We start from the raw sequence: 12,392 nt of genomic DNA on the forward strand, positions 1-12,392 counted from the left end.
TCGTAATTACAAAGCATGCACGCGCAACAGGTCGTTTCCAGTTATTTTTTGGTCCCCCTTCATATATCTACTGCCGCTGTGATTACAATCAAATGCAAAGACACAAATAAACCTCACTTACTATTAGGTGTATGCCTTGTATGATGAATACCAGTTTGCCACATACTGCTCCTATTTCCCGAGGCTTGAAGTTGACACGAAAAGAATGGCTCTTCTTTGGAAGGAGTGTAATACACTTCTCTCCCATCACAAGCCCATCACTGTCAATTAACTGTAATATAAAAATGAATCCAAATATAATGGTTACTAAAGACACCTGGACAGTGTGCAATTAGATGACTTTTGTTTCTGGTGCTTACCCATTAAAGATCTCATAGGCTTTAAAGGTTATGAAAAATTGTTATTACTGCTATTAATACTGGTAGTGAGAAACCCTGTAAGGTCCAATTCCCTGGATGCCAAATATACATTTAAACAAAATGATAACTGTAACTATATACAGTAAAACTTGGTTATAGCAACATCGGTTTCTGCGACACCTTGTCTATTGCGTCAAACATTCAATGGTACGAACTAATTCCTCATAAAGCAACTGTTTTTATACCTTGCTTAGTACGACATGCACAAATGCATCAACCTCGTATGTAACGTCATTTTCATTCCTGAATTTCTCTGATATGGACATTGAACGTAATTTAGAAAGTGTGTATTGGGCAAGTAACAGGAAACAGATGAAGATAACTGATTACTGTACTCGTATCTAGGTACAGTAAGGCACAACAATTGATGTAATCTACTGTAATTTGGTGAGTAGGCCTACCTTTAATATACAGTATTAGTGCGGTGTGTATTGTCAGTGAAAAGCGCTGTAATATGTCTTTGATATTACACATTTGGGCAATTCCACGTTAATGTTACGTTAGTCTGTACTTAACTACGTATTTCACTAAAAAATGCAACATTTTAACTCGGTTTTTGGTAGATTTTTACGTGACTAACATAAGGCTACTGTGGAAGTGCCCATTTCGGTTACGACATTCGTTTATAACGACACTATTTTTAGGTCCCTTTGATGACGTTATAACCAAGTTCTACTGTATTTATACAGAGATCTGGGCAGAGAATGAGCTTGTAAACTTTAACATTTTTAACTTGGCACTCATTTTATCAACAAATTAAACTTTAGAATGAGTTTGATGGTGATGTTGATCTTATTTTGTGGTTAAGGTATTGTATGGAAATGGGATATATGCAGGGCAGTCAAAAAGTTCCTGAAATTCCCCTGCAGAAGGAGATGGAGAACATGCAATAAGATAGCACACACACTGTTGTGGTGGGGAGCTCAGCATGTCTGCTTGCAGGTGCAACAGGTCTGGACAGGTTTCAGTGTGCAGTGTCATTACTGTTCCATTTGAATTAGACGCGAGTGTTGGCCATTTGGCGCAATGTTGCAGTTCGAACAGCGTGCGAACATAAAGTTCATGTGCAAATTGGGAAAATCTGCTCCAGAGACACAATCGACCCTGCAGCAAGTTTACGGTGATACTGCAAAAAAGAAATCTGCAGTTTACGACTGGTTTTCCCAGTTTAAGAATGGGCAGGAAACGTTAGAGGATGACCAGTGCAGCGGGACACCTCTGACAACCAAAACCAAAGAAATGATTGGAAAAGTGGGACAACTGATTCAATGTGATCGAAGAATGACTATCGCGGAGTTGGAGCAAGAAGTTGGTATCTCTCACGGATCCATTCATGCCATTTTGTCTGATGATTTGAAGATGAGACGTGTCAGTGCGAAGTTTGTTCCGCGGCAGCTGACCATGGATCAGATGGAATATCACATGATGGTCGCTGGTGATCTGTTTGACAAAAGTACGCAGGACCCTACGTTTCTCAAAAAAATTGTCATTGGTGTTCACCTACGACACGGAGATGAAGATGCAGTCATCAGAGTGGCAGACAGCGTCATCTCCCCAGCCAAAAAATCACGCCTCGTCAGATCCAAAGACAAAGTGATGCTCATTGCATTCTTTGACATCGACAGTTTGGTGCACCATGAGTTCATACCGCCTGGACAGACTGTTACTGGCCATTTCTACATGCAAGTTTTGCAGAGGTTGCGCAATGCAGTTCGGAGGAAGCGGTATGACAAGTGGCAGGGACAGTGGTTTCTGCATCACAATAACGTACCAATCCATACATCGCTTGTTGTGCAGCAATTCCTGGCCGAGAAAAACATTCCTCTCATCACTCAACCACCATACTCTGCAAATCTCGCTCCAAGTGACTTTTGGCTGTTCCCTACTCTGAAAATGGGCTTCAAGGAGACACATTTCGCAACCATGGAGGACATCAAATCGAATGCAAGTGCTGAGCTCCGGAAGATTCCAAAAGAAATCTTCCACTGCTGCTTCCAACAATGGCAGGATAGATGGAGCAAGTGTGTATGCGCACAAGGGTCCTACTTTGAAGGTAATTAGGTAAGTGTTGCCGTATGTCCTACCATTAGAGTGCTATACCACCATTCCAGGAACTTTTTGACTGCCCCTCATATTACCCATTGCAACACAGCACAATCACCCAAAAATAGGATCAACACATAAGGGTTTTGTTTATTCCCTGCAATGACAATATACATATTTCGTTTTTCTAAGATATAAGAGAACTTTATTCAGGAGATGTGCATGAGAAACTTTAATGTATTGCATTAATTTCTGTACAGTGAAACTTTAATACTTTCAATGCACACATACATAGCAGACACGAACATAATTTTTTTAATTATGCAAGTTTAGAACATTAAACCATCAAAGGAAGATTAAACTGTGACATAAATATTATTCAAGCATGAATTATACAACTGAATTATTTTTTAAAGTAATCAATACCTCATAAGAATGGAGTTTGTCTTCAACATAAACATAGACAGCCAATTTGGAACAGTCTTCACTGCGGATGGCAAATGACTTAGTGACACTCTTGCCAACAGCCACACTGCCCCACACTAATTGACGATGGGTTGTTCTAACATTCAGTTTTTCTCCAGCTGTGGAACCACCGCTGTTGCTCTTCTGTGATTTTATGGAATGCCATTCACAACTACACTTAGACTGTCCACTACTGCATACAGATTTCACACTTGAACAGCCTACAATTACAACATATTCATTGGTTCATGCAGTCATGTAGTATATCTTCAGTCTGTGCCATGTACATCTTCAAATAAGACGGTACTCAAACTCTGACCCACCTTCATAATTATACCGTACCTTTGGATGACTGGTAAGACAGTGCCTTTCCAAGATGCTTATCAGATTCACTTTTATACAGCGAGTCTTTGGTTGTAGCTACAACTTGTTCAGGCTGAAATTTTGGTTTTCTAATTTCCTGACTGCCAGTTGCAGTCATTACTCCTGTCACTTCTACAAAATACACAGGTCCATGTGGTTGCATTGTTATCTGAAGCATCCTAGCAACATCAGAAAACTACATATTTTAATACAGCCAAGTGCAACTAAATTAACTACCCCAAGTACCAAATCTGTCCAGCCTGTTACATGTACCAGAGATGGCATGGACAAAAACCAGTAATTATTTTACCAAAGCAATCTAAAAATGCATAATAAATCACATGCTACTCCATTGATTTCCAGTACTAAATTATTATTTTAATGATTAGACAAATGAAATGAAAGGTATTATAAAACCAAAACTATTTCACGAGGGTGAGTCAGAAAGTATCTGCAATTAATTATTTATTACACAATACAATTATAATGAGTATGAACAATAGCATCATTTTTCTGCATATTTCCATCCTTTTCAACACATTTAATTCAGTGGCCAGCAAGCTTCTGCATGCGCTCAGAAGAAAATATTTTTGGCCAAGTGACAATCCACACAGGCACCGCACCTTTCACTTCTTGGTCACTGGCAAAACTGCAGCCTCTCAGATCATCTCTGAAAGGACCAAAAAGGTGATAAGGACACAAGAAGCCAGAGCAGGACTATATGGAGGATGCTTCAACACCTCAAAGTTCAGTTGGCATAGGTTTTCAATGGTGTGGGTGGTAGTGTGCAGATGAGCATTACTGTGCAACACTAAAACATCTTTTGACAACAGTCCCTGGTATTTGGTTCAAATAACTGGTTTCAACTGGTCTTGAAAAATTACACAATAAAACACAGTTTACTGTTATGCCCTGGTCTTGGTTGTGTTCCAAAACTGGCCCTTGTGCATTCCTCACCCAAAAGAAAGTGTCAACATCAATTCTGCCACTGATGGTTGAGTTCTGAACTTCTCTCTGACTGGCGATGTTACATGTTTCCATTCCATACTCTGGCGTTTGTTTGCTTTCTGAGGGATAACAGTGCATCCACGTCTCATTCCCAGTGACAATGCATCTCAAAAACGCATCACCTTCGTTACATCAGCAGGTCAACAGGCCTTGACAGATTGTCAAATGGTTGTGCTTGTCCCCTCCTGTTAGTTGTTTTGGAACTCATCTTGCACAGACTTGGTGAAACCCAAGTCATTCTTGGATGATTCCATGATGGATGCACAGATGATGCACCACTTCACTAATAATCACGTGTGTCAATTATCCAGAATTGTGGCACGGACTCATTCAGTGTTTTCGTCTGAAGTGTATGTGGACGGGTGCTGTGACTGTTCTTCATCAGTGTCATTTGTGTGGCCGTATTTCAACCCTCAAAAATCATAGGACTGCATGGTGCTCTTCCTTAATTCATATGGGAAGTGGAGTGACCATTGTTAACCCTGCTACAATGACACTATAACTAGCCTGTCGAGATCAAAAGCAATTCAAAATCATGTAGGAACCCTGTGCCTCTACTTGCACACAAAATAAGAAGTGCAGCCAACATATAAGCTTTAAAATAAATACAAGGTGACACAGAAAAACGGGAACTTTTGAGGTGCGTAGTGGCAGCCATGTACAGTTCGTAGCACTACGGAAGGGGACTGTGAGCTGTAAACAATCACGCCATTCAGTAATAATGGAGGAATGGAACGGTAGACAGCGTGCTTTCACGATAAAAATGTTTTACAAAACTGACGATAGTTTGGAAGGTGCGCAGAGGGAGTTCCATCGCTTTTTCAAATTAGGGCGTCATGGTCGCGTTCCTTCAAAACACACGATAAAAACTTGGGTTCAAAACTTTGAAGAGACTGGATCTGCTCTGAAAAAGAAACTGACAGGACGACCAAGAAGTGTTCGTACTCAGCAGAATATCGAAACTGTACGCGTTTTAGTCTTACAGAGCCCACAGCGTTCAGTTCGTAAGCAAGCAGCTGCAGTCAGAGTGTCCTGAGAGAGTGTTCGCCGAATTCTCCGTTTTGATTTAAATTTTCATCCGTACAAGCTGCAAATTGTGGAACAGCTGAAGGAGAACGATCACCAGTTGCGATTACAATTCTGTCAGCAAATTATGACAAACATAAACGAGGACAATGAATTTCTGGACAAGCTATGGATGTCAGATGAGGCCCATTTCCATCTTACAACCCTAAAGAAGTTCATGAACGCCCTTTACACGCCAGCAAGGTCACAGTATGGTGTGCAGTTTCGTCACACGGGGTCATCGGACCTTACTTTTTCGAAAATGAAGACCGGATCACAGTGACTGTCACTTCAGATCCGTATGTTGAGATGTTGCAAACTTCTGTTGCACCTGCATTGAAAAATTTCCCACAACTTCACGAAACCTGGTTTCAGCAGGATGGTGCGACATCGCACACTGCAAGGCAATCAATTGCAGCTGTGCGAGAATTGTTTGGTAATCGTGTCATCTCAAGATTCGGTGACATTCCTTGGCCCCCAAGATCACCGGATTTATCAGATTGTGATTTTTTCTTGTGGAGCTACCTCAAGAGTCGGGTCTACACGACTCGGCCAAGGACACTGGATGAATTGAAACAAAGAATTGAAGAAGAAATTCGTGGTATCCCAGCTGAGATGTTGCAGCGATCAGTGGGGAACCTGAACAACAGATTAGGAGAATGTATACGTAGACAAGGAAGCCATCTGCAGGACGTAATTTTCAGAAATTGATAATTTGGATTGTTGTTTCTTAAAAGGCAAGTTGTAGTGGTTCAATTACTGTCAATAAAATTTTTTGTTGTTGCATGTATTCTATTTTTATTTGTTTGCCAAAAGTTCCCGTTTTTCTGTGTCACCTTGTATTATGGACTCGTTCTATACTAATTTCAGTGAATAAATTATGATTTCAGAACTCACAATACATTCAAAGTCATACAAAATATAACACAAATGTCACTACAGCCTTAATGAAATTTAATAATCCCTCATATCAGCAGTCAGTGCTCTGATCACTTATGCTTGTGACTGCACATATTGCTATCTGAGGCTCAAATGAAGGTTTGAAACCAATGACATATTCTTCTGACCACATTTGGGTTTGCTACATCAGGTGCAGGTGGGGCCAGGGCTCATAAATCCTGGTGGGACTATAGGACTCCAACCAAGAATTTTGGAAATTTTATATGAAACAAAACATTGGAAATAGGAGTGTGCAGAGCAAAGGTATGAACTAGCTTTTATGCCAATTCATTCCAAATTTCTGTTCTTACCTTTGCACAGGTTCTTTGAGTGGTCTGGATGAAGTAAACCTGATGATGGGTTCTACCTGCTCCCCTGGCTGTAACTCAACCTTCCCAGGCTCAACAGTCATTGATATGGGCTCAGTGTCAGATGGCAATAATTGCAGGTCAAGAGTCAGAGGAACAAGACCGTGATTCCTGATTGGTAAATGACATGTGTCAGTCTTTCCAGGTCCTTTGATGGCAAGCTGCATAGGTATCGCTGGACGAAAGATTCCCAACTTTGTTGTACCAACGCTACCAATTAATTTGAAACTCTCCAATTCAATTTGTATGATACCAATAAGCTTCAGAGACAGTACTCCAGACAGCTTCACAAATCCTTTCTGTGCTGCTTCTAGAGGAATTACACAAAGTCACATTTATATAAATACAGTATGAATTTCCGCCATTTAATACATAAATATGAAAACACAAATTATTTCAATAAAAGAGTGAAGGATATAAATAGAAATGAACCACAGGTTGTCAGAATTGGGCACTAATATGTGAAGAGGAAATGGCGAAAATACAACTCCATACAGACAATAGCCAAATGTATCCATCAACCGCACTGTTTCTCCCAAACAGGGTAGGATGGATTCAGTGATTCAGTATTGAGGAGGTGGGTTTCCCCATGCACCGCGACTTATAGTCTATTGTACTTCCCCCTTTTAATTTCTACCGTCTCCATCGCCTACCGATACTGGTGCTCGCTATCAGTCCCTTTCTGCCAGCGAGGTTTCTACCCTCTACTTGGCAGTGGTATCTAATAGTTAGTCCCTTTCTGTCAGTGAGTTAGTCCCTTTCTGTCAGCGAGTTAGTCCCTCCTCTGGCAGTGGTACCTAATACTTTAGCCCCTTTCTGCCAGTGAGGTTTCTACCCTCTACTTGGCAGTGGTATCTAATAGTTAGTCCCTCCTCTGGCAGTGGTACCTAATACATCCCCATCTATCGGAGGCATTGGAAACTATTTGGGCGGGAAACTTTTTGGCCTAATTTAGCTCAGAGGCCTCCTAGAGGCATGAGGTTCTTTTACGTGCCGTAAATCTATGACACGGGACCCACGGCTTAAAGTCCCTCCCGGAGGACTTGTTCCCTGAATTTTTCCGCCCTTAAAAATTCCATGACCTCCACTGGGTTTGAACCCGCGTACCTTGAGTCATTAGGTGGGAACGTTACCCCTAGACTACGGAGGCCGCTTGGGTAGGATGGAAAGAAGGTAAATATAAAAACTGTTTAAATAAATGTCTAGTACACAACTCCCAGTACCAAACATTTTAAACTTATTTGAACAATTTTTGCTTAAACACAACTTATACCACTTCAGATGCCTGGACTGTCTACTGAGATATGTTGGACAACTGGAACAGACTCTGCACACTAGATACACACAGCACATCCAAGCAATATATAGCAAAAACAGCAACTCTGGATAATTCAACAACACACTAAACACAGAACACACATACAGACCAATGGATATTACAGAAAAAAAGAACAAGGAAAACATCTGAACAGCCCAAGAGACATCACATCTACCTGGCTAGGAAGAACGAACTCCACATGAAGAATACCCACACAGACGCAAAAAAACAAATATTTAATACATTACATCAACTTAATGCTGCCAATAGCAGCAACCTCAACTACACACATTACGTAAATTCACCCACAGTTCAGACACACACACACATCAACAAACTGAAACATAACTGACTTTGGTGGAGGGACCCAATGACGAAAACCAACAAGCACATAAATTCATGCATGTCTCTATCTAAAAATGGAACCCAAAATTTATATATCACACATTTCAGACACAAATCAACAGGAAACCAAACCAGAACAAAGTACAATAACAAAACAAAACACTAATGAAGTATTCTAATGATATGAAGAAAGCAAGAGGACTTCAATATAAAGTTTCACACCATGTTTGTTTATTTCAATTTAAATTCTACTGACAACTATCTCAAGCATATACAGTGTACCAATTTACATAACCGTACAACTGTACCTCACGATGGCCACGTATGACAAAAACAAGAAAACAAGTACACAAGTGACTGTGTGAATATTTAAACAAAAAACCACACAATTCAGAAAGTGAAGGAAAGTGTTAAGTACAAAAGGGCAAAAGCCCAACTAAATATTCAATACTTTTACTCACTTGTTAGAAGCCTCATTGGTGGAGCAGCAAACATGACTGTCACATTTATTTCATCCCCAGTCTTTAAAGTGAATGTCAGTTCCCTTGAAACTTCACTTTCAGCCATGTTCTTATTCTTTTGCTTTTCAGGGTCCAATAAAACAAAAGTGGAAAGCCTGTCTTGGGCCTACAAAGTTATACAGCATAACTTACAGAAATAGTCTCAACATGGTTACAGTGAAATATAATACAACAATGAACCACATACAAAATTTTCAGGTTTATAAAATATTAATAACTCTCAAAGACTTGTGTATGACTAATTAATTGAATTACAAAACTCAATTCTAAAATGTTCCAAAATATGTGTGTATGCATGTGGATTTGAAAGCATATCAGCATCTAAGCATGAAGGGACATGTTCCTCCAAAACACTGGATAACTTTCACAGGATTACACAGTCTTATATCCCATAACATAGAACTCAACAGCTGTGAGAACCACAAATTCTATCTATTTACACCTGTTTAAAATTCAGATACAAAATCCACAACTCAACAAAAGATAATATTCATAGATATACATAACTGTCACACTACTTAAAGGGGTATAACAGTAAAATGGTGTGTGAGTGTAAAATTGCTAAGTTACTTACAGGGATCATACTTTAAAAAGTCATAAAAAGACATCACTCTATGAATGGAGCAAATAAAATATAGAAGTATGTAAGGGTAGGAACCAAGGAAAACTTGCTTTCAGCAGTAGCTCTACTTCTTTGTCATTGGGGACCTCTAATAATAATAATTTCTGTTCTCTGTTTGTGATGCATTTTTAATTTTGCCACAATATGATTCAGAGCCTTTTGTATAATCATTCAAATAGTTTTTTCTTTAGCTCTAAATTTTCATGTAATGATAAGTCCCCATACGGTGTCTTTCGACTCATAAAGGTTAATGTACAAAAAAATTCTGCTGATTACACTTCAGCTTTCACTAAGAATTTGATACAGCACTGTTCTGCAGTAAAAGTGACAAGGTCTGATGCCATCTTGCACTAGCTCTAACGCATAGAAATGGGGCATATAACCGCCTACCAGACAGTGAGTGCAGTAAAATGACTGCTTTTTTTGACATTATCCATCATCCTGTTTTATTTAAAATGTTTTGGATACTGGACTCGTTTCTCCTTCCTGAAGCAAAAAAGTCTACTCAGTTTGGCCCAATCAACAGAGTACAATCATGCCATATTTTGTTCACAGAAGTTTTATTTTTCTAGTTCCCATGTCTTCAGGAAAAAATGAAGTCCAGGTAAAACCTGAACCACTCTTGTGGGTCTAAATGGATTCAGTCTTCTCTGAAATTACACCTAATGTGAAGAAAAAGCTCCAAGAAGTTTCGTTTGTAGAGAAAAAATGTGTTCTGAGCTTTAAGGGTTACCAGATACATTACTGGACGCCAAGATTGAAACAACTATAATATCACAGAAAAAAATTGCAACCAACGTTTTAGGAAAGAAGGACAACAATTGTGATTACCTGATGAACAGTAACAAGTTTAAGAGGAATACTTGCAGCACCACGGTTATGGAATTTCAAGCTTATTTCCTTTGCACATTCCTCTGGCAACACACCAAAGTCCACACTCATGTCAGAATTGTCAGCCTTTGTTATCATAATCTGAAACAGTTGGAACAATCAGGTAATATGTATAATGTGAGATCTGAGATTCTCACAGCAGTGAATAAGGTTACCGTCTTGTGCGATATGATGACATGTAGTGTGATAAAAGTTACTAATGTTTAGAAGGAATCTTCTACCTTCATCTTCAGAGCATATGAGGAAGGGCAGAAACTCTGAAGATGGAGATAACAAGCACCTCCACAATTTCAGCAATTTTCTAAAAGGCTACAAGGGATAACTTCCTTGTGATTAACTAATTAAGCACTATGCTATGAAGATATATTCTCCAAAGTGAACTATACTGACCGAGCGACCGCCGCTTGTTGGTTAAGTTAGTGCCAACTTTTTCGGATAGAGGGTGTCGTTTGGTCAGTGCAACAAATCCCCACGGCCGTTAATTTCGGTTTTCTAGACCGGAGCCGCTATTTCCTTGAAATAGCTCCTCAATTATCATCACAAGGCTGAGTGCACCCCGTTCCAGACCCACTACTTCTCCAAAGAAATCTGGTAGCGCCGGGAATTGAACGCGGACCTCTGGATCTCTAGCCAGGAACGCTGACCACTAGACCACAGACAGTCGCTATGAAGATATATGGGGGAATGAATGTATAGACCCACGTTTTCTTGACCTCAGCACTAGTTACCCCTGGTAGTCATTAGATAGGAGGCTAGGTGGACCCCAGAGCAGGTCACGACATTGAGAAGTGCAAATAACTGCCCCCATCAGGACTCAAACTCCGACCCTTTGGTTGTCCAGCCCATAGCCACTCACTATACTGACTAAATTAATATTACTAATAATAATAATTATTAATAAATTAATAATAATTCCAAGAAAAATTAAAGTTAGCATTAACAGGCGAGAAAAANCGGGACGGATGGTAAGCACCAGTACCGGTAGGATATAGAGGCTGGTAGAAATCATAGAGGGAAGCACAATGGACCACTACAGGTCTAAGTGCATGGGGAAACCCACCCTCTCTAATAACTAACTAACAGGCGAGAAAAATAAAATAAGTACATTTTGAATGGTTATTCCATTATGTGATGACAAAGGACAATACACATACATACAAACATAGAAGTTAATAATAATAATAACCCAACTAATTCTTATTTATTCGTGTGTCAGCTCAATATCCTAATTCAATTCAATTCAATTCATGTTTATTTGTGTGCAACTTAACAGCACAGAAGCCAATTACAAGGTTAGCATGAGTACATAGAACTACATAAAAATAACTAAAAAACAAATACAAAATTTGAGAGTCTACATAATGACAATAGATTAAAAATAATTCCAAGAAAAATTAAAGTTAACATTAACAGGAGAGAACAATAAAATAAGACCAATAATAATAATAAAGGTTAATTCAACATCCAGTGTAACCAGAACAAAAGCATACAGTGTACACTTAGGAAGCACATGCATGTAAAGCAGGGGTCTCCAAACTTTTTGAACCGCGTGCCACATTAGGTAATTCAGCACTTTCCACGGGCCGGATAAAATGAGAAACTAATAACTCTAGGTATATGAGTTTTATTGAAAGCACAGAATTTCATAAACTAAATACAAAGTATGTGAGAATAAATTATCGTATATTAATGACAACAGACAGTAGCAGCAAATGCTCATATTTTCATCATAAATTATAATAAAACAATTAATGTGAATGATGGAACTCTTTTTGCATTCTTAAAATCTGATTAAATTGAGGTTCAAATTTTGAAACGCTAATCACAAGTAGCGACTTTAAATGTTCATCGGATAAATTTGCCATGTATTTCAACTTTATGTAGTCCATCTGGGAAAAAGTTTGTTCACACAGATATGTCGTCCCAAAAATGGAGATAAATTTACAAGCAAATTTCTTTAAATTTGGAAATTGCTCAGATTTCAGAAATTTATAAAATTCGATCAAATTTCCTTCCTTGTATTAG

The 12,392-nt window shown here is 39.1% G+C and overlaps 1 protein-coding gene across 1 annotated transcript in view; it reads right to left on the reverse strand.

Moving 5' to 3' along the window:
* Positions 1–12,392, reverse strand: part of LOC111865690 — a gene marked incomplete in the record, with an annotated part of 45,424 nt that overhangs the window by 13,591 nt on the left and 19,441 nt on the right. The window contains 6 exon segments of the mRNA XM_023853911.2: positions 122–271; positions 2,889–3,148; positions 3,270–3,469; positions 6,614–6,980; positions 8,795–8,960; positions 10,308–10,448. Coding sequence (XP_023709679.2) covers positions 122–271; positions 2,889–3,148; positions 3,270–3,469; positions 6,614–6,980; positions 8,795–8,960; positions 10,308–10,448 — 1,284 coding nt within the window.

Source organism: Cryptotermes secundus, unplaced genomic scaffold (genome assembly GCF_002891405.2).
Source record: "Cryptotermes secundus unplaced genomic scaffold, Csec_1.0 scaffold19, whole genome shotgun sequence".
Lineage (NCBI taxonomy): Eukaryota > Metazoa > Arthropoda > Insecta > Blattodea > Kalotermitidae > Cryptotermes > Cryptotermes secundus.